At 39.6% G+C, this 20213-nt stretch overlaps 2 protein-coding genes across 3 annotated transcripts in view; one reads left to right on the top strand and one right to left on the bottom strand.

The window, feature by feature from the left end:
- LOC110041861 (putative phospholipid-transporting ATPase IIA) overlaps window positions 1-20213 on the bottom strand; it is a 31455-nt gene that overhangs the window by 1311 nt on the left and 9931 nt on the right. For both annotated transcript variants that reach the window (XM_020747189.2, XM_089297296.1), the window contains exons 12-33: window positions 20107-20196; window positions 19096-19166; window positions 18360-18525; window positions 18028-18084; window positions 16782-16847; window positions 8471-8677; window positions 7869-8030; window positions 7414-7506; window positions 6587-6670; window positions 5932-5979; window positions 5755-5829; window positions 5397-5444; window positions 4715-4813; window positions 4484-4573; window positions 3562-3706; window positions 3228-3292; window positions 2696-2784; window positions 2507-2573; window positions 1407-1471; window positions 1137-1245; window positions 962-1019; window positions 359-562 (exon numbers count right to left, since the gene is read on the bottom strand). In XM_020747189.2, the coding sequence (XP_020602848.1) occupies window positions 359-562; window positions 962-1019; window positions 1137-1245; window positions 1407-1471; window positions 2507-2573; window positions 2696-2784; window positions 3228-3292; window positions 3562-3706; window positions 4484-4573; window positions 4715-4813; window positions 5397-5444; window positions 5755-5829; window positions 5932-5979; window positions 6587-6670; window positions 7414-7506; window positions 7869-8030; window positions 8471-8677; window positions 16782-16847; window positions 18028-18084; window positions 18360-18525; window positions 19096-19166; window positions 20107-20196 (2158 nt within the window). The remainder of the gene's footprint in view (window positions 1-358; window positions 563-961; window positions 1020-1136; window positions 1246-1406; window positions 1472-2506; window positions 2574-2695; window positions 2785-3227; window positions 3293-3561; window positions 3707-4483; window positions 4574-4714; window positions 4814-5396; window positions 5445-5754; window positions 5830-5931; window positions 5980-6586; window positions 6671-7413; window positions 7507-7868; window positions 8031-8470; window positions 8678-16781; window positions 16848-18027; window positions 18085-18359; window positions 18526-19095; window positions 19167-20106; window positions 20197-20213) is intronic.
- Window positions 14749-16101, top strand: LOC110041860 (melatonin receptor type 1A-like). The gene has a single exon (XM_020747188.2). It carries the CDS (start codon window positions 14811-14813, stop codon window positions 15807-15809), a length of 999 nt encoding a protein of 332 aa, XP_020602847.2. The 5' UTR covers window positions 14749-14810; the 3' UTR covers window positions 15810-16101.

Raw genomic sequence — 20213 nt, forward strand, 5'->3', positions numbered from 1 at the left:
TTTATTTGCCGAGTTCAGTACTTACCAGCCTGCAGCGCAGCCGTATTTTAGCGGAAGCTCAGTATTTCCGGCCTACGCAAAATGTTTGGCCGCCATCTTGAGTTTTTGAAGCAGAGGACTGAAGGTTGGGGTCTACCAGAGGGTTAGGCGATAGGCGAGAGGAATCCTCATCCAACCTAAATCAAACACGGCGGCTCGGCGAACGATCACGTGGTCCGCGGCATCACGGTAACTCGCCGATTTGATCAGCAAGTGTATAAATTATATCATCTACTCGCACAGAATTTAAGCATCTCTATTGAGAGTAAGCAGGCAACTTAAATCTAGTGCGTTTTAAGATGCCGGATTCATAACTTACCAAAGTAACCCCTCAAAACGATGAGTGTACCAATGTAAAGTGCAAGACTAATGACTTCAGCTAGTAACATGAGCCAGTGCCATGTGCGTATGGTCAGCGCCACCATCAGCAGTTCAGTGAGAATTAACGCAGTGAAAGTTATGGACACCACGTGAATAAAGTCCTGATCAAACAGAAGAAGACCGCCGAACATTATAATTCCACCTACATGGGATAGAAAAACAGGAGTCACTGACGTTGTTAGTTGACGTTGTTACGAGTGAAAAAGGTCTCTTAATGTCCCCAATCAGTCCGCTAGGGCTAAATACTTTGACACTTAAATCAAGGTTCTTATCTTATCTCTTGTAAAGCGAAATAAAAAGTTACAAAAGTACAGAACAGGATAGCCTCTTCCAGGCGTTTAGGTAGTTGGGACGCAGCGTGAAAAATGGCGTACAAAATAGATCGTAAATTTTCAAAGATTCCTTTATCTGGTAATTCTCATAAAGGACTTGACACAAAGGTAGCAAGACCAAACATATAAATCTGCAAGAAAGCTCCAGTGTCATGTTAGAATTTTTCATCTATCGAACGTGGGTATTGAAAGCCGTACTAAACATTTACCTTGATATATACTGATCAGAACCCAAATAAAGAAAGTCTTGTAGGAGAGTGACCTGCCCTGAGGAGAATGAAACGAACATACATATTTAAATATTGCCTTTGTTGACAAGAATTACCATAACATGTTAGATAATGAAACATAAAACAGAAGAGTCGAGCAATATTTATTACCAACCTTGGATAAATCTTTGTATAACTCTGGGTAAATCAAAGCGATGTCAGCAGGAACATCCTCGTCCAACACGAGAGAGAAAACTGGAAACATTGTGTACACTGTGCCATACCTAAAACAGAACGAAAACATGGATTAGATCGGGTTGTCAGAAATAAAACAATTTTGTGACTTAGACTTACGTAAATTATATCTCACGAGGAGAAAATAAAAATAAAAAATCACTAAAAAAATCACTAAAGCGTACACCTACCCAATCATGAAAATACCTACCCAATCATGAGAAACCCAGAGAAAAGTGACACTGAGGCAAAATAGAACACACAAGAGAACACCGCCTGCAACATAATGGAAAACACGAATAAAAAAAGTTTAATATCACCCCTATCTAGAGCTTTTGGCGAAAGTCGAAAGTGAGGCCTTGCCCACACTACGCCGGAGAAATTTGAGAACGCAGCTTTATTTCTACGGATAGGCCTGCAGTCCACAGTAATCCGTCACAAAAACGGAGCTTTTCGAAAACGCTCCTCAAACCGGAGGAATTTGAAAACGTAGCTTTATTTCTACGGTTAGGCCTACAGTCCACACTAACCCGTTACGAAAACGGAGCTTTTCGAAAACGCTCTTCAAACCGGAGGAATTTGAAAACGCAGCTTTATTTCTACGGTTTGGCCCACAGTCCACACTAATCCGTCACAAAAACCGAGCTTTTCGAAAACGCTCTTCAAACCGGAGGAATTTGAAAACCCAGCTTTATTTCTACGGTTTGGCCCACAGTCCACACAAATCCGTCACAAAAACCGAGCTTTTCGAAAACGCTCTTCAAACCGGAGGAATTTGAAAACGCAGCCTTATTTCTACGGTTTGGCCCACAGTCCACACTAATCCGTCACAAAAACCGAGCTTTTCGAAAACGCTCTTCAAACCGGAGGAATTTGAAAACCCAGCTTTATTTCTACGGTTTGGCCCACAGTCCACACAAATCCGTCACAAAAACCGAGCTTTTCGAAAACGCTCTTCAAACCGGAGGAATTTGAAAACGCAGCCTTATTTCTACGGTTTGGCCCACAGTCCACACTAATCCGTCAGAAAAACTGAGCTTTTCGAAAACGCTCTTCAAATTTGCAAATTTGAATTTGAAAACGCCGGCTTTTTCGAAAACGATGACATGACGATAATCACGTGATCTCCCTGTCTGAGTCTTCCTCATCACAAATCCAAAACGACCGGTGATTGTCGCGCTTTTAAATTTCTCCGGCGAAGTGTAAACGGACAACATTTGACGCATTTTCAGTGTGAATTTTAATTTTGTGAACGGAGTTGTTTTCGTCTTCTTCGCAGCCACTAACTGTTATGACCAAGATGTTGCTTACCTGCATTACAGAAATAATCAGTCCCCTGTGGATCACAAACTGACCGAGAGCTGCTGATCGCTTGTAACTGAAACAGAGAGAATGAATTGATTATGTCTATCGCCAAACACAGATAACTGTTATAGGTTCCGCAGTCTAACAATAAAAAGAACGACTTCGTCTTTAAACAATAAAGTACATGCAATTAACCTGTTTCGACCGTGCCACACCAGAAGCCGTCCTAGGTATCTAAACTGCGTGATGGAGAAATCCGCAGCGAGCGAAGCTTGGCGACCTTCCTGGGAACAAAATGCACACGAATACAATCAGTCATGCATCGAGAGGAAACGTTAAAAATGATCAAACTAGAGGCTCACTAGAAGCTGTTAACGATTTTTATATTTCGTGGAGCCTTTGCTGTTGTTTCCAAACTTTCCACGTATACATGTTGAAGTTCTCGTTTAAGTAACAGATCTTTCACAAGCAATCATGCAGCCATCCTTTGTTTCTTGTCCTGTCGACGTTTGATCTTGTTGTAAGTGAAGTATCACTTTCCTAGATGTCCACTTTCTCATTTGATTCATCCACTTTCATTGACGTTACATATTTCTGGCTCTTGGTGAGTGTTAACGGTTTCTTGACTGGATAGTAAATGAAGGATATGAATCACATTGAAAGCACAGGCACGAAAACATTCCACTGCGCCGCTCAGAAGTATAAATTATCACTATATTTATCTTACTTTTCCCTCGATCCCCACTCCAGCATCCGCTGCCTGAATCATACTGACGTCATTTCCACCATCGCCTAAAGCCAAACAAAAATATCACATCTTTCATCAGCGAGAGAATAATACAAAAAACGTTCCCGTAGAGAAGGGGTCCGGTAATTTGTTGGCTGTATTGTTCCCTCACGTAATCAAATGTGAAAAAGAAGTAAAATGGTTGCAAAAAAGAAGTACAATATCTCAAACTTTCTCAAAATTCTAACTAGGTGCATAGTACACCAAATACGAACTGAAGCCGAAGGACATGCCGAGAGGGATGGGGACCTGGAACTGGATCTGGACATCTCACCTATGGCACACGTTCTCTTTCCAGTGTGTTTCTTTAGCAACTTGACAATATCCGCCTTCTGTTGAGGTGAACAGCGGCAACACACCACAACAGGGCACTGACACGCCAGCTCCATGAACTCGTGCTCATAATGACGTAAGCAAACCTGACGGGTTAAAAAGAGGTAAATGTCGGGGATGAGACATCTTGAAAACTTTCTGTCTAAATTTTTTTTTAAAGTTACTCGTTCATAATCCGTGTCAATCTTGCCCAATATCAACCATCCTTGTTTCGTGTTGGTTTATTGTTACCATTTGGTGTTTTTCTGCCTTAGAAAATTAGAGGTTTGTTTTGATCTGAGGATGATCGTAATGTTAAGCATGATCAACGAAAGCAAAGCTAAAAGTGACTTACTATGTTAATTGTTTTACAACGTATGTTATTGTCTTCTGGTCAGAGGAAAACCACAAGAAAGAAATTGACTGAGCCACTGATCATGACACCAATCAACATCAGTCCTTTGGACGCAGAGTGGCGCATGGGTTCGATCACCGGCCGCTGTTTCGGAAAATGAGCCCGCGCTCACCCCCGAAGTTTCCTCTCGGGGAAGAACGCGGCCAAACCCGAGAGAGTGGCGGAAATCGAGCCTAAGCGGCGCATAGGGCACCAACAAGGTTTCTCCATTCCTATCAGTCCTTTGCAAGCCGCAAGGTTTGCTCCCAGTTAAGGTTTAGAGCCTAAACTATCTGGCACCAATACACAAACACCAAATGGCTGTTTGCATTGTTCCGCAGAACTTGCCTCGCACCAAAATTGCTAATGAAGCGAAGCCACATACCCAGTGGTGGAGAGGAGAAACGTTACTCAGAAATTAATTGGAAAAGTGCTCTTTTCAACATATAATCTCAGCTGCCTAACATTGTCATATCCCGTAAACACTCACCTCTAAGGAATCCCCTTTGATTATCAGTGCACAATCATTTTTCCTCCTTAGTGAATTAAGTTCTAAATGTGCTTCAGAACGATTACTTATCTGAAAAGAAAAAAATGTCAAATTTGATGCATAATGAGCAACCAGGAAAACTCACGTAAGCTTCATGAAAAACTGAAGTTAACCGTCGGCCTGATAAATCACAAACCATGTTATACTTAAACATCATTTTACTTATAGTACCTGTTTAAATGTGTAAATAATTTGGTTCCTGGCTACAAGGCGTGAACTTTGCGCGATGCATGTGGCTGTTTCTAATTTATCCCCTGTAAGCATCCAAATCTGAAAGTGAACAAGTAGCCACATTGCATAATTGTCAGTTGGTTTTTGTTATTTCTTTGTTAGGGAGTAAGGGTGGCCCAGTCTTATTGTTTGGAGTGCAGGGGTGGCTCATTGTTGAGAGTACTCTCCACCCACTAAAGTGGCCTGGGTTCGAACTCCGGATTCGGCGTTGAAATTGGCCGGGTTGAGTTTGTTGTCAGTTCTCGTCCTTGTTCCGACTGTTTTTCATCGGGTTCGTCGATTTTCCTCCCTTCACAAAAACAAGCACTCCAAATTTTAATTTGATGTCGCTAAACGAATATTTCATGACAACTGCATGAGAGCTCTTCCATGTTTCGTGCGCATTGTTCCCTTTTTCGTAGTTCGTTCGTTCGTTCGTTCGTTCGTTCACTCCTTCCCTCCTTCGTTTATTTGTCCGGTCGCTCGTTCGTACGTAAACATGGTTCGTGAATAGTTCGTGAAATTATGAAAAAATAAAAAAGAAATAGACAGACTGAATGAATAGATGAGAGAACAAGGACAAGAATAAAACAAAAGACGGCGCCATAAGTTTACAACGGGCTTCTTTCAGGAGTTGCGTTACCTTGATTCCCGCATTTCGAAGCATCTCAAGGGTAGGACGAACATCCACCTGAAGATTGAAACAGGCAACGAAAAGATATGAATATTGTATGAACATTATAAAGGAGATCCTTATGTTCAAATTTTAACAATAAAACTACAACATTGCTGAAAACATTTCAGTTATTTCATAGCTATCAAAGAAAGCCTCGTTGATAGTACAAGAGTTGTCAGATTATTCGACCAGGGAAATAAAAATATTCTTGAGAGCAGTGCGCGCTGTTGTCGGGAAAAAAATGCTGACACAGTGTAAAACCATATTTGAAAAACTGTGAATTATTGGTCACGCTATCCTTTCTCGCTTAGCAGTAAAAAAATACCTGTAGTTTGTCTTCAACTCCAGTTAAACAAAGCAACTCTAAGTCGTGCTCCAAAGTTCTTTGAACGTCCATTACCTAACGAATTGATGGAATTACTTCTCGTTCAGCAACATTGAATCACTCTCAGTAATATAACAGGGAAAATAGTGCAGCATGAAACATAAAAGCACGTCGTACCTTGGCCGCCCTGTCAGAAATGTTTAGTTTGGCTTGCATGTACCGATGCTGACGAGAAAAGTGATAATAACCATTACTCTAAGTAAAAAACACCACAGACAACATCGTTATCTTTAACACAAATTGGTAAAAGCGAGAAACACATCACAACTCCAACAAACAGCATTTCAACCACTCTCAGTACAAAACGGGAGATGTAGCCGTTGGCAAGCTAAGCGCGGAAAAAAAAAACGTCACCCTGGTAACTCTTCGTTTTTGCTTGCAACTGATTGGCTGAAAAAGTGATATCTTTGCTCTGATTGGACAGAGCGTGCTGTAGAGCCCCTCTGGTTTAACACAATGTTAAGAAAATAGAAAACGAAACTCAACATGTCATTACGTTTGGCAGTCAGAGCTCTGTATGCCACAATAAGCGACACAAGTGTTGAGGCACTTTATTGTAAAATTCTATTTTCGAGCGTCCGGGAAACAGTCCTATTCTAAGACTGCACAAGTCACATCACCTACACAGGAATGAATTGAAAGGCCGCTGGAGGTATCAGAGAATTATCACTAGATACATATGAAATAGAATAGGGAGGAAAATATCGTAAAGAGTCATTTTCTAAAAGCGTCTCAAGTATTTTTGTCGCCCAATGCAGATAAAAGTACAAACCTCAAAGTCTTGATACTGATCTTCAGTTAAGGTTTTCTTGGCAACAACAAGAGTTCTGAGACCTTCACGAGCCATGTTACCGCACTGAAAGGAAAAACAAAAACGGCAAGGCACATAAAAATTCATAATCTCACAAATAATGAGAATATCACACACGCAAATGAGAGATATTTCCTCCTGTTACGATATAATTAGTTGATGACGGGATTTAGAATGGTGTTCGTCTCAGAAGTGTCGTGGTGGTTTATGACGCTACCCACCCCTCTTACAACAACAATAACAGTTTATTTCTACTACTGTAAACAACTAAAAGAATTTACAAGATTATAATTATAAATATATAAATAAACAGTACAGTACATACAGTAGTGGGACACGCAAAATAACTAAAAAGCTAAACTAGTTGGGTGACCGTAATTATAATAATTAAAAATGTAAGAGTCAGGAAAGAGGCACAACAAATACATTGGTACACATAACTATCACAAACTTGGTACAAGATTAAATATACAAAACAAAACAAAATAAGTAGATATAAACTATCAAAATATCAGTAAAGAGACAATAACTCCGATATGTCCAGCTTTCAATTCACTTCAGCAAGTTACCATTACTTTCACTAAAAAATTCATTTACAATAAACCTCACAACGTAAATTCGAGTACAAAAATATTTAACAGTGTTATCCTGGCCGTGTTACGCCGGCTCTAAAAAATCTTTTCCGCGCGCCGAATCGAGCATTTTATCAATACAGGGTGTAAACTGTAGAGTGCTATTCACAGAAGATTAAAAATGCTTCTTAACCCACCCCTCCCTAGTGCCATTACCTCTTCCTCCAACCAGTCATTATATTGTACAATGCTGCTCATGACTGTGTCAGCACCTTTCATGTAGAAGGTTATTTCACCTGTCGCATCATCCTTAATGGAAGAAAACGAACACTATGAATCCATAACCAATTTCATTCAACGTAACCTCGCTCATAAACTGATAAATGCATTTGATGCATAGCCTTAAGATCCACCAAAAGTATTTTTAATCAAAGAAAAGTAATTTAAGGTTGAAATTCTCGATAAGGGGTATCATATCGGGTAACTCGCGTCCGCGATGCCCGTAAAACGCGTACGCCACGTGTGTACCACGCACCTACCACGCGCATAACTCGCGTTTGCCACACATTCTCCCTAAAACCACGCCACATCCCCTTCCACGCAAACACTGCACATTGTAATAAAGGATAAGACAAGCTCCAAATACAAAAATCACTAATTTAAATCCTAACCCTGACGATAATACCCATTCTTTTCGTTTCTGAGGTAAATGGAAATATCTGCAAGATGTTGTACACAAGTATTTGGCCGTGAGGAGTCTTCAAGCGCATGCTCGTGATATCTCTATGGACCAAGGTCAACCCTACACTCTCCGTCCACGTCACCAAGGCAACCTGTGGTAATCAGTGATTAAAATATATATACTTGTAAAAACTTTTTAAAAATTCTTTTAGGTGGTGGTGTGTCCAAAAGGAACTAATGATTATCAAAAATGCAGTTATTGCCTGAAGAGAGTCGGCAGAATTAAATGTTCACTTCGTTCTGGCTGGAAGATTTTGAAGAGAATAAGTCATGCTACCTTGATTAAGGGAAAACAGAAAAAACTTCGAAAATAAAGTTTACAGAGGAAGAAAAACGCCACAGTACAGATGTAGAAATAAACCAGAAAGAAACAAGGAGGGTAAAGATTGGAATAAAAACAGAGCGATTACAGAAATTAGAATTTTCAAAACGTTGCCTGGAAATGAGAGTCACAACACCCAAGATGCGTGACACCTTAGCAGAAACCTCAGCGTGACACAAGCTTCAAAGGACTGCTGTATCTTAAACGCACCTCGTCTGGACTGGATGCCTGATATGTCACGGCCCTATTGTTTCCTCCTGCACTTCCTTCGACGTCGCTGTCATCACTGGTCACGCTTTCCAAACGTACCCGAGCGGATTCGTCGATTTCAGTCTCCTCAGTAACTGGTGTGACGTTGTGACATAACGCAAGTGCTTTGACGGCTTCATGGACACGCGAGACAACCGTTCGACGAACCTACGAATTGAAAACGATTCAGTAATACTTAAATTGCACTGAAGATTGCCCAAAGCCATGTATGGGGTCGCGTATCATTTACAGCGAAATGGCACACGAATGACGAACATGGGATGTAACGAACCACATTTTCGAAACCAAGCGAGTTCTTTAACTGTGCGTCGAAACAGGGAGGTAAAATATGGAAAATCAAAGATTTAACTTTCGATTGGAACCAAAACTGTTCCATTGAGTTTTTCACTCATCTTATTCTACATTTCACCTAATGAACGTCTGCGAAAAAAGTTTTCGATTTGGATAAAACGCATTTTTTTGGACGAATTTTACAAAGTTCAAAATTATATTTTCTTGCGGTCGACCCCTGCCGCTGATCACAAGAATAACGTGCTCAAAATGGCCACATGACTAATACCTGTAACCTAGGTTCAGGAACCTCACTTGACCTTAAGTGCATATAAATACTTACGTCGTGTGTTAAAAAGAGCGGTAACGCACCTTTCCGGCATTTTCAACTAAATGTAGACAACTCTAGAGCAAAATTCCCACTTGTCAGATAAGTCACGACCCAAATCACGTGTCCCTGAACCTACGTCACTACTCACTTCAAACCAAGGAAGACTGGTGCGAATGGTGGACCAAAATGGCGGCAAATTTGAACGTCTTTAAGAAATTATAAAAAAATTTATGCAAATCGAAAAATTTTTTCGAGAAAGTTAATTGAGTGTTACGAAGAATCAGATGAGAAAGCAAAAAATTTGACGTTATAGGCACTTAAACAACGAAGTTTGATGTTATCGAATAATCTGTTAAATTAAATGCAAAGAATACACATGAAGGAAGACTTTTCACTACATAGATACGGGTGTTTTACTGGAAAATACGCCAAATTTCATTTCATAAGAAACTACATCCGGAACCCGAGTGGTGAGGATTAGTGATGACGTCATTTCCAGCTTTTTCACGATCGTTTGTGCAAACAGCCAGTTTGTCTAACAAGAAAATTATACAGCGAGGCAAAGACATGAAACAGAATTACATTTTGTCGTGTTAAAAACAATATCGTACTCTCCCGCTGCGCTCGTTCTTAAAAACATTGTTTTTACAACTCGAAAATAAAATCCATATCTTCGCGCCGCCGTGCAATATCCTCTATTTATTCCATACGTGCCTGCGTTTATTTCACATTATGGAGGGATTACAGGAAGAGAAACTTGACAACGTTGAATTGGAACCAATCAATAAAACAAATTTCATTTCGTTTATTTGAACTAAAAGACCCTCATATCAGGGTCCTCGCAAAACCCATTTCTGGAAACAAATACCATTATCTTAAATTTCACAACTGCTTAAGTTGTGTACAACTGCGGTGATCAATCATGTCTTCATATCTTTCTCCGCAATTCAAATATATATTTCATGTATTCACATGTACAGTAATACCATTTCCTTTTGCCCAAAATTAAAAATCATTTGCTATGACAATTTCAAGAACGAAATTTAACTAACAGCCGCTAAAACAAGTCTTAAATCGCATTATGAGAGGTATTTTACACGACAGTGATGACAGACCAAACATGTAATATTTGTTTTGATCTGCAAATACTGCCTCGCAATGGTAAAAACAGCGGGTTGGAAAACTAAGAGCATTGAAGATCATTTGAATGCTATTTTGCCATTGTGCTGACATAGGCCTTCCCACAAATATCCGGATATTTTTTTGTGATATTTAGAAATTTCCAAGATATTTAGAAAATACTAATAAAGATATTTAGAAAATCTAGGGGCGTTCAGAAATATTCATAGAATTTCTTGGCTTAGCCCTGTGTTTTCCTCGCTATTTTCTTAAAACAGTAGTCAGTTCTATACTAGAAACAATACAGTTCAGCGATTTCCCACTCGAAAAGTACGTTCAATATCACTAAAAGCGCTAACGCAGCAAGTTTAAAAAATGGCGGATTCTGGTAACATCAAAGTGCCTGAATCTTCTTCTTCAACTCCTACTACTCCAATAAAATTCTTGCTTAAGTGTTTTAAAATTGGTGTATTTTTACGACAAAAATAAGAGATATTAAGCGGGTTTTTCGAGATATTTAGAAAAATTTTTGAACATTTTTTAAGAATTTCCGGAAAAGGTATTCAGGCGATTTTCAGGTGGCTCATTATAGTTTTACGATCGCACGCGCGCATAGGACGAAAGCTCAAGTACTCTGCGCGCGCTCAAAGGAAAACGTCAATGTTTTTCGATATTTCATGACGTCATCATGAGCACAACAAGCCAAACTGACAGTAAATTTTCTCGCGTTTCCTTCGGTGAAATTCCGTAAAGTTTGGCAGACGGGTAACAAATACTTTAGTTTAGTTGGAACTCGTTTTTCAGGGAAATCTATCTGACCAGTTTTTCCGCAGCGCTAAAAGACCCAAATTTGCACAAATCTAAAAAAAAAAACTGCCTTTACAAACCATACTTTTCTCTTGTTTAAAATTCGTATCCCGCCGGGTTTAATGTACTGTAAAAAGTTGGAAGATTTGACCGAAAGGAATTCAAGAAAATCACAAATAAAGCCATAAAAACGGTCAAAAACGCATTTCTTGGTGCATTTATAATTCAAGATTAAAAGCCAAGATTTCAACAGAGATGATAGTAAATCAATATATCATCATTCCTAATTACATTTAATAAGTTTGAGAGGACTGGGTGTTAAAACGAATGCAGAAACAGCTTTCAAAACATAACACTAGCGTGCGGAACGCGATAAATCAATACCCTATTGAGCCACCTCAAGTGGTTTTTGTGGAAAGCCCTGGCTGACATCACAGTGGCACACAAACAAAAAAAGACAGTCACCGCAAATCCTGCACGCAAGCATAAAATGAAAGACGAATGCGAGGCGAACGACTGGTTTACCAGTGAATCAGTAAGTTTGATTCAATTCTACTAAATAGATTCTATACCACCACACTGCAGCAGAACATCAACAACTTGAAACCTGGCAAGACAGATCGTAGAAGATCACATGTCCCCACTATGCCTAAAGCGCTTTGCATAGAACTGAAGTGTCACTAACAAGATTCACTAACAAGATTCACTCAATATTAACTACTCGTTTATCTTACAAGGTTCGATCTTCTTTTCTGTATAGTTCAATACTTCTACAAGTAATACAACGGCAACTTAACGGCCAAGTCTTGCAAACTCAGTTGATCAATTGTCTTCACTGTAGCACACCCCCTGTGATTTTATTTTTTAGTGAAAAGCCGGTCTATCATAAAAAAAATTCACCACTTCTACGTTTGGTGTACCTGTTGTAAAAGTGATAATTCACAGCTCATTCTACGATGTCTCGTATTAAGCCGACATCATTCGACAACTTTGAAGTGTTCCGTAAGAGGAAAATATTTGAAGTCAATTGGAAAATGAAAAGTCAAATATTGCAGAGTTGATTTCCATGTAAAGCGACTTAAATTTGGCGACTGTGAAACGAAGTGGCTTTGCTTCACTGCAATAAACAAAATTACTGTCAAATCGAACAAACGTTGAGATAATATTCAGTCTACTTCAGTGAAAAACACCGAAGAAGTGATAATAAATCATGGAACGTAGATGGAATAAAGAACTCTTTATTTTAATTAGTTTCCAGCTTGTGGGCGGCTGGAGGCGAGAACGAGGCTCAATTTTTCCTCAGACGAAGGTAAACATTAAAATCTCGATCTTTCAGGTAACAGAGTTTCTCCTTATTTCCCTTTCGATCGTGATGTAAATTGGTCTTGATTCTGGAGATGATGTATTTTTTTCGTGCAAATACCTCCAAAATTAATAATAACTTTGACAGCGAGCAAACCATCATTTGGCCACCAAACTTAAGAGGAACAATATCATCCGAACCGGCTTTCTTTGCTGCCACGTGAATTTCTTTGATAGTTAACGATCCGCGACAGAGATCCGATGAAAGTAAATTACTGAACCCAATATTCTGGCCAATATACTGTTCTTAATTGATTCCTGTAATAGAAGATTGCATTCCAAAGTTCAATTGTACAATGAATATGCAGGATACACGACCAACTAATTGTCTGTAATCTGTGTGAGAAAGTACCGTGTAGCCTCTTTCAGCTCTTCTACCATCACTGTTCTTATCTATTGCATGGAATATGAAATTCACCCTACACTGACTGGGTTTTCGTAAATTCATCCCTCGATTGTGGAGCAAGGTGAGTGTACGTTACTGTGCCCGATTCTATAATTATAAAAGTCTGGTTGGTGGTTCAAACTTGTTCATCGTACTTCATGTACCGTTATCGTTTCAAAATACAATTACCACCGTTTCGTAAAGCTGTTATACGTTAGCGGTAAAGAGCCAAATTTATTTGCGATGCTACGTAGAACACGAAATTTATCCCAATATTAATTGCTCAAATACTTAATCCTCATTCAAAGTTTTTTTCAATTAGTTTTATTTTAAACCAAGTCAAACTTCTTTGTATAAATGTGGCGATTGTTTTAGTATTTTTCTAAATGATATTTCATTCATCGATAGTTGAAAAAATCGTTTATGTTACAATTGACACTGAGAGAAGATAACTCAATAAAGAATAATGTTCATTCATATAGCAGTAATGACATCAAATTCTTATCAGTTTATGTCAGTAAAATAATTCATTATCTCATCTGTCATTGTATGGGGTCTCTTATCTTTTTATAGACCAACATTAGAGTTTGTTGTTTTGTTTCATGAGCTATTTTATTTGTTGACATTTAACTGCAATACCCAACTCTCTTAGGCAGCTTTACATTACACTGCAGAAATTTGAAAACGCCACTTTATTTCTACGGTTTGGCCTACCGTCCACACTATACCGTCATGAAAACGTAGCTTTTCGAAAACGCTCTTCAAACCGGAGGAATTTGAAAACGCCGGCTTTTAAATTTCGTATGGACGGAAAACAGTGGAGCTTTTCGAAAACGATTGCGACACGACAATCAAGTGATTTCCCTGACCGAGTTTTCCTTAAAACAAACATAAATCCAAATTAACCGGTGATTGTTGCGTTTTTAAATTCCTCCGGCGTAGTGTGGACGGAAAACATTCGATGCGTTTTCAGAGTGAAACTCCGTTTTCAAATTCATTCGAGGTAGTGTGGACTGCGTCTTAAGGCCATGAACATGCGCAAAAATAAAGAAACCAATTTCTCTCAATCAAAGAGCTATTACGTAACCCCTCTTAGCCGACCCACATTAAGGTCAATATCGTAGAGCTGTATTCGAGAAAAATCGACTTTCAAAACAGTAAGAGCCACCAGGAACATTTTTGTAACAAACTGTGAAATTTAGATGCAAATGAACCCTGTTGAAGGCTGACCTGTCATGTGACGTGCAGTGACGCGTGAGCAAAATCACTCTAAATATCGCATCAAGTACAAGCAAGGCTAAACCTTATTACAAGCAAATTCTCGTAAATCTGAACGGCATCGATCAGAATCTAATCTGGTAAGTTGGGGGAAAACTCTTGATACTCTCGTTTGTGTACAGTGCCGAAAACAATACCACTTGCTTTATGATCAGTTCATACTCGTGAACCGAAATCTTCTGTTGATCTTTTAATTATATTTTGCTTCGGGCAGTATGATGTTTTTTTGTTGTTGTTGTTGTTGTTGTTGTTTTTTTTGGTTTCTTTGTTGGCATATCGGCGTTACACGTCCTGAGCCGACTTTGTTCTTTTTTTGACAAACCATTTTGACTAAACAAAGGCATCTTGAAGCGAGGGGTGTATTCAGCGAAATCCTTCCACACAGATTATTAGACAGGTGTAAGACATCATTACTTCGATACAACTCGTTCGTTACGTAACGTTTGTGCATGAGTTACTCTGTATAAAGCAGCGTAAAAAAACAGCAGTCACGCATTGATGACCTGAAAAAGTCGAAATAGTGCTGTTGCATTTTTTGATTTGCATGATAGCATGTTTCCCTGTTGCTTTTTAAGCCGGCTCGGGCATTCTACCACAGCGAAGACCAGCCCAATAAATTTACATTCTCTCTTCTCTTTACTGGCTACAGGTAGCACGTTAGGAAATTTTCTCCAGCAAAGAAGAAACAAGACAAAAAGCTGTACTGCGAGTAGGAAAACACATCAATCATGAATTACTCCACAAGGGAAACGATCCTGGCCATGGAGCTGTCCAGCCGAGGACTCCCGCAAAAGATAACAGAGTGCATTTTTAGCGCAGTTTTCATCCTCACAGCGTTAATTGGAAATGTTTTGGTTTGCTTAGCCATCAAGAAGAATCCCAAGCTACGAACAGTACCCAACTATTACATTGCCTCGCTGGCCTTGACAGACATGCTCATGTCACTTTTAGGGATGCCGCTGACTTTTGCCACCTTGATCGCGGATGGCTGGATATTGGGGGATGTCCTCTGTCAATATCAGGGCTTCATTGGCACTGTGTTAGGCATTGCATCGTTGTTGATTATCACGCTAACAGCTGTGAATCGTTATTTTAGAATCGTACGCGTAAGGCAATACCCAATCTACTACACAACAAAGAAGGCCATTTTAAGTATCATTTTAGCATGGTGCCTGGCATTAATCGTCCCCGTTCCGTACTTCGCTATCGGAAACCGCTATCGATTTCATCCTGGAAAGGCGTTCTGCTTTTTCGATCTTGACAAAAATCACGTTATCTACAATGTGTCGACTATAGTCTGCTTTGCGGTGCTCCCATTTGGAGTGACTGCGGTGTGCTATTACAAGGTTTTCCGCACAGTTAGAAAGCATAACATCACACTCGCGCAAACAAGAACATCCGGAGTAGGGAGGTTTGGTATCGACGAGGTGCAACTCGCGAAGCTACTTTTCGTGATACTTCTGAGCTTTGGAGCGTGCTGGACACCGTTTGTTATCATTGATGTCATCGGAGCTTTCAAAGGACAGTTCTACTTTCCAAGATACGTTTATCTTGTTTACACGGTGTCTGTAGAACTCTCCGCTTGCATCAATCCAGTTATATACGGTGCCATGAACAAGGAATTCAGGTCCGAATTTAGCAAGATAATCACAGCTTTTTGTTGTAGAATTTCACTTCCCAAGATGACTTCACGAGCTAAATATGTCTTTGATTCACAGCGCAAATGAACTAAACAGACTTATCAACAAGAGTAATGACGTGATAAATAACACCAAACTAAAGCTTGAGAGAGAGAGAAGAGTGCCAAGAAAGACTCGCAATGGACATTCTCTTGTTAACTGTCAAAAAAGTTATCATTTGGAGGGTGGTATGGTGGAAATGATAACTGTCAACCAACGGTCCTAAATTTTAGATCGTGTTTTGTCAAAGCGAAAACACGTGACATCTCGAACACCCAAACTCCAGATCTGACTCTCCTAAGGCCCTGTCCACATAAACTAAAAGTCTTTTTGGAAGCAATACCTAAGGGCTTACGAAAAGTACCGTCCGGTCGTCTGGGACAAGCAGATTTTCCCGTGAGGGAAGTAACGTTTCATGTCCACTTTCCCGACGGACAGGGGCCCAGAAAAGTGATTAGCCAGTCAAGTCATAAAAAAGGGAAACAAAAACAAGCATGGGCTTGCCCTGGCCAAGCGAAATTTGAGTTACTTGTCTCAAGGGCAAGCTCGATTTCAAATTTTTTTCGACCTCTGCAGTGCCTACTAATTGTAGATGACTTCCCCACCGAAAACTTCGCGTCTACACTCCCTTTTTTGTATAGCTTTCCTCACCCACGATATGAGAAGACACTAGAACCGTCATTTGCACATGCGCATTGTGACTCAGTGTTCTCGATAGCCGCCGTTTTTGCTGTGCACGGTATTACCACGATAGGGTTCCTTTTTCAAAGATCTCCACTTTAGACCGCGTTTTCAAATGTACGTCTTTTTCGATGAAAACGATGAGTGTTTAGGATCGTTTAACTTTTAATGGTGGGCGAAAACGCGTCAGTATGCGTTTTCAAACGAAAAACCACTTAGAATGTTTGGGGCCTTAATCTTTCCCTAAGTTCCAGGCCTTTTAAAAACTCAACTGCGTTTTCAAAACTGTATTTACATGAAACTGCAGCTACTTGGCAAAACAATCTCTCAGACACAAACCTTTGATCCCTGTGCAGTCTTTTTGGATGATGATGGATCAAAGGACGTGTTCACATGGCTTATAACCTGTAATGTGGTGAATACCAAGAGATTAGCTTTTTCACAATAACTGAGAGAATTATATTCTTGCGGCCAATGCTTTGGTCAACGACAATGGTCTGTGAGAGTATGGTACATAGAAACGATGTAAGCTGGAGCGAAAAGCAAATTTCGGAAAACTTCAAAGTTAAAGCAAAAAATGATCATACGATCTCAGAGATACGCGCGCCCCAAATTTTGTACCAAATTTCTAGCTAATTGGGGGCGTCGACCACATTGATCTATGGCGTACTTACTTAACATTCCATGTTGCCGTGCGTCTGTTCAGTAATAGATCACAGAAGCCAAAATATGGTAAGAACATCAGTGACACACTCGGCTATTGCCTTAGGTGCCACTTTTTTGTTCTTACCACATTTTGACGTCATCTCATCAATTGCTGAACAGACGCACGGAAACATGGAATCTATTTGCTACATAGACTATAGAAATGAAGCCATAATTATAATAATTTATGTTCAATCCTTTTCAGTGAATCCACTGCGCTTACAGCTCGTGGTTCCATTTGAGTTTTGAATATTTATGATGTCAATTCTATGGTCTGTAGGACCACTGAAAACCGCAATTTTTATATACAATGCAGTCAAAAAGCATTTCTCGTAACAATGAGACTGCCGAAACACAAGACAGTAAAAGAATAGCCTTTCGCGTGAGAAAAGAAAAAAAAAAAAAAAAAACGGCGAAAGAAACCGCACTTCGAGCTTTGAAGAAAATTAGGGTGAGCAGTAATGAAACGATGTCAGCCGACATTCACACTGAAACACGCCGAAAAGAACGAAGTTAAGAGACTCTTAGATACCGTCAACTGCGGCTTATAACCCTGAGCTTATACAACGTCCTAAGGGGGTTTGGATGGGCTTATAAACGGAGGGGCTTATATCGGGGTTATAAGCGGAATAAAACCGTTTCAAAATGAGCTACAGCAGTGTTGATCGAAATACGTGTTTCATGTACTCGTAAGCTTCAAAACATCATAATAAATCTAATTCATTTCAAGTTGACTGGAAGGGGGCGTATATCCGGAGGGGCTTATAATCGGAATATTTTATTTACAGGTAGATGGGCCTACAACGAGAGGGACTTGTAAGCGGGTGGGCTTATAAACGGTAGTTTACGATAACATAATACAATTATCCAGTAAGCCTACCTCCTCCATGGAATCTGTTCCGAAAGATACGGTTCCCAAGTGAAGACGTTTGAAAACCTGTTTAATAATAAAATAGTTTGGATAACGTTGTCAGGATATTCTTCTACCCAGAACAAAGTCTTCACGAACAATATAAATGAACTGAATTTAGTTCCAACTCTTCACTGGTTATTCCAGTGCCTGTGGCGACTCAACAGTTGTTCGCTTGACAATATAAAACATTGTAGAACACGAGGAACACTACGTGAATTGAAATTCGTAAATTATTTTATAAAATAGCTTAGCTACTACTCTTCTCTTTTTATGCAAAAGTTTAAATGAAAGTCAAGTACCATTTCATTTTCAGTCAGAGTCCCCGTTTTATCGGACAGTAAGTATCCTATTCGCCCCAGTTCCTCTGGTATAGTACTGCTCCGCACCACTGTCCCGGGAATATTTTTGTCGTGTATTATCATCCATGAGTACACAACTTTACCCAGATCCAAACTCACCCGGAGACTGCAAAGGAAGATAGAGAAATCAGTTGGAAGAATGAGTAAAAACAGGCTTTGAGTTGGATATATAGTCAACTAGTGAGTCTGAGACCCAAAACATTGCGTGCCGATGACGTAGTTCGATGCACAATGCATCTGATTGGTTGGAACTTTCCTGCGAAAGTAACAACCAATTACAGACGCTGCACGGATCTCTGGAAAAGTTCGCCATCAGAATGGTATTTTTTGTGTCGAATCTCTGACGTCTCTCCAATGGGGAAGAATTGAGCGCAACGGATTTCAGATTTTCATGAACGTAGCTCACTGCCGACGTTTACTATTTTCAACGGCATTCTGCTTGATAATGATCACTCAAGATTGGGTCTTCAAGGATTAACCTAAGACTTCACCGGTAGACTGGAAGCATAAGAACAAAAGACCTGTCTGAGGAGGGTGGTGATGGTGATGGTGATGGTGAATCAAGGACATCAATCTCAAAAAAACTCTAAACTTCGCTCGCCTTTCTTAATCACATCTTTCAAGATGATAACAAACCAAGACTCTCGGAGATTATCGTAAGCCTGCTTTAACTTACCTTAGAGGAATGATGTACGAAAACAAGAGGATGAAACGAATGAAGTAACGATACCAAGGCCCATTGTAACCCTAGACAATGTAGAAACAAGAAGCGTCATTTTAAGATATTATTAGTGTTATTTTCTGATACTGAACTCAGTAGCAAGAGAAACTCTATCAGCGGATGGTCCCATAAATTATTTAAGATTTTCTTTTCGACTTGTAACATTGTGTTTACGAATGAGAAGGAAGTTATCGGGGATTAGTAGATTTGAGTTCGATTCGACTAAAAAGTACATCCGACGTGAAAAGTCGTGTGGGGTAGTCTATCTGGCGCTGTGTTAGAACTTTTTTGTCGAGATTTTTTTCCATCCCTTACTTTTGTCCTGTTTCACAACATTCACTTATAATAGGCGAATCTTTGTTTACACTTTTTGCCTCATTAACATATGCTTATCGCTATCTGATGACGCTAATAAAAGAAAAACTCTGAATATTGAAAGGACATAACAGTTTCAGTTATCTCTGAAATTTTGAGCCCAATACACAGAATCGTTTCGGAGAAATTCTCTTCTAAAAACTCGAAATTTTACAGAGAAATGTATGGCTCATTAACTTTTTTGCCACACAGCAATTTCGCAATTTTTGATGGCTGATATTTCCTTGAATATTGCTTGCAAAGAGCTGAAAATTGCACAAATTGCTCAACTTAATCAACTTTTTCAACTTTTGCATTTAGTTCATATATACGGCCACGGCTTCTATGAGTCAAGTCGTATGCTAATGAGGAAAAATGTAAACAATGACGTCAGCAAAGATTCGCCTATATCCCCCCTAAGAAGCAGCTAATGATGATTTTTCAAAACTGGCTCATAGGATAACGCAATTCGAGCTCGAGAGTTTTGATTGGCTTAGCCATCATGGTATTTGAGCCATTATACTGGAAGTGTTTTAATAAAACAATTATTCCACTCGTGCTTGTTGTATATGAGATGATTAAAGCCAACTCATATCCAACGCGTTTCTTTACCTTAATCGATACCATGCCCAGAGAAAGGCTGAGAGTGGCTATAAACAACACTTTGGTTAGATTGTTCACCTCAGCATCAATAAGCCCAAACTAGAGAAATGGGAAAA

This window comes from Orbicella faveolata, unplaced genomic scaffold (assembly GCF_042242905.1).
Source record: "Orbicella faveolata isolate gen_17 unplaced genomic scaffold, um_ofav_v1 contig_3, whole genome shotgun sequence".
Lineage (NCBI taxonomy): Eukaryota > Metazoa > Cnidaria > Anthozoa > Scleractinia > Merulinidae > Orbicella > Orbicella faveolata.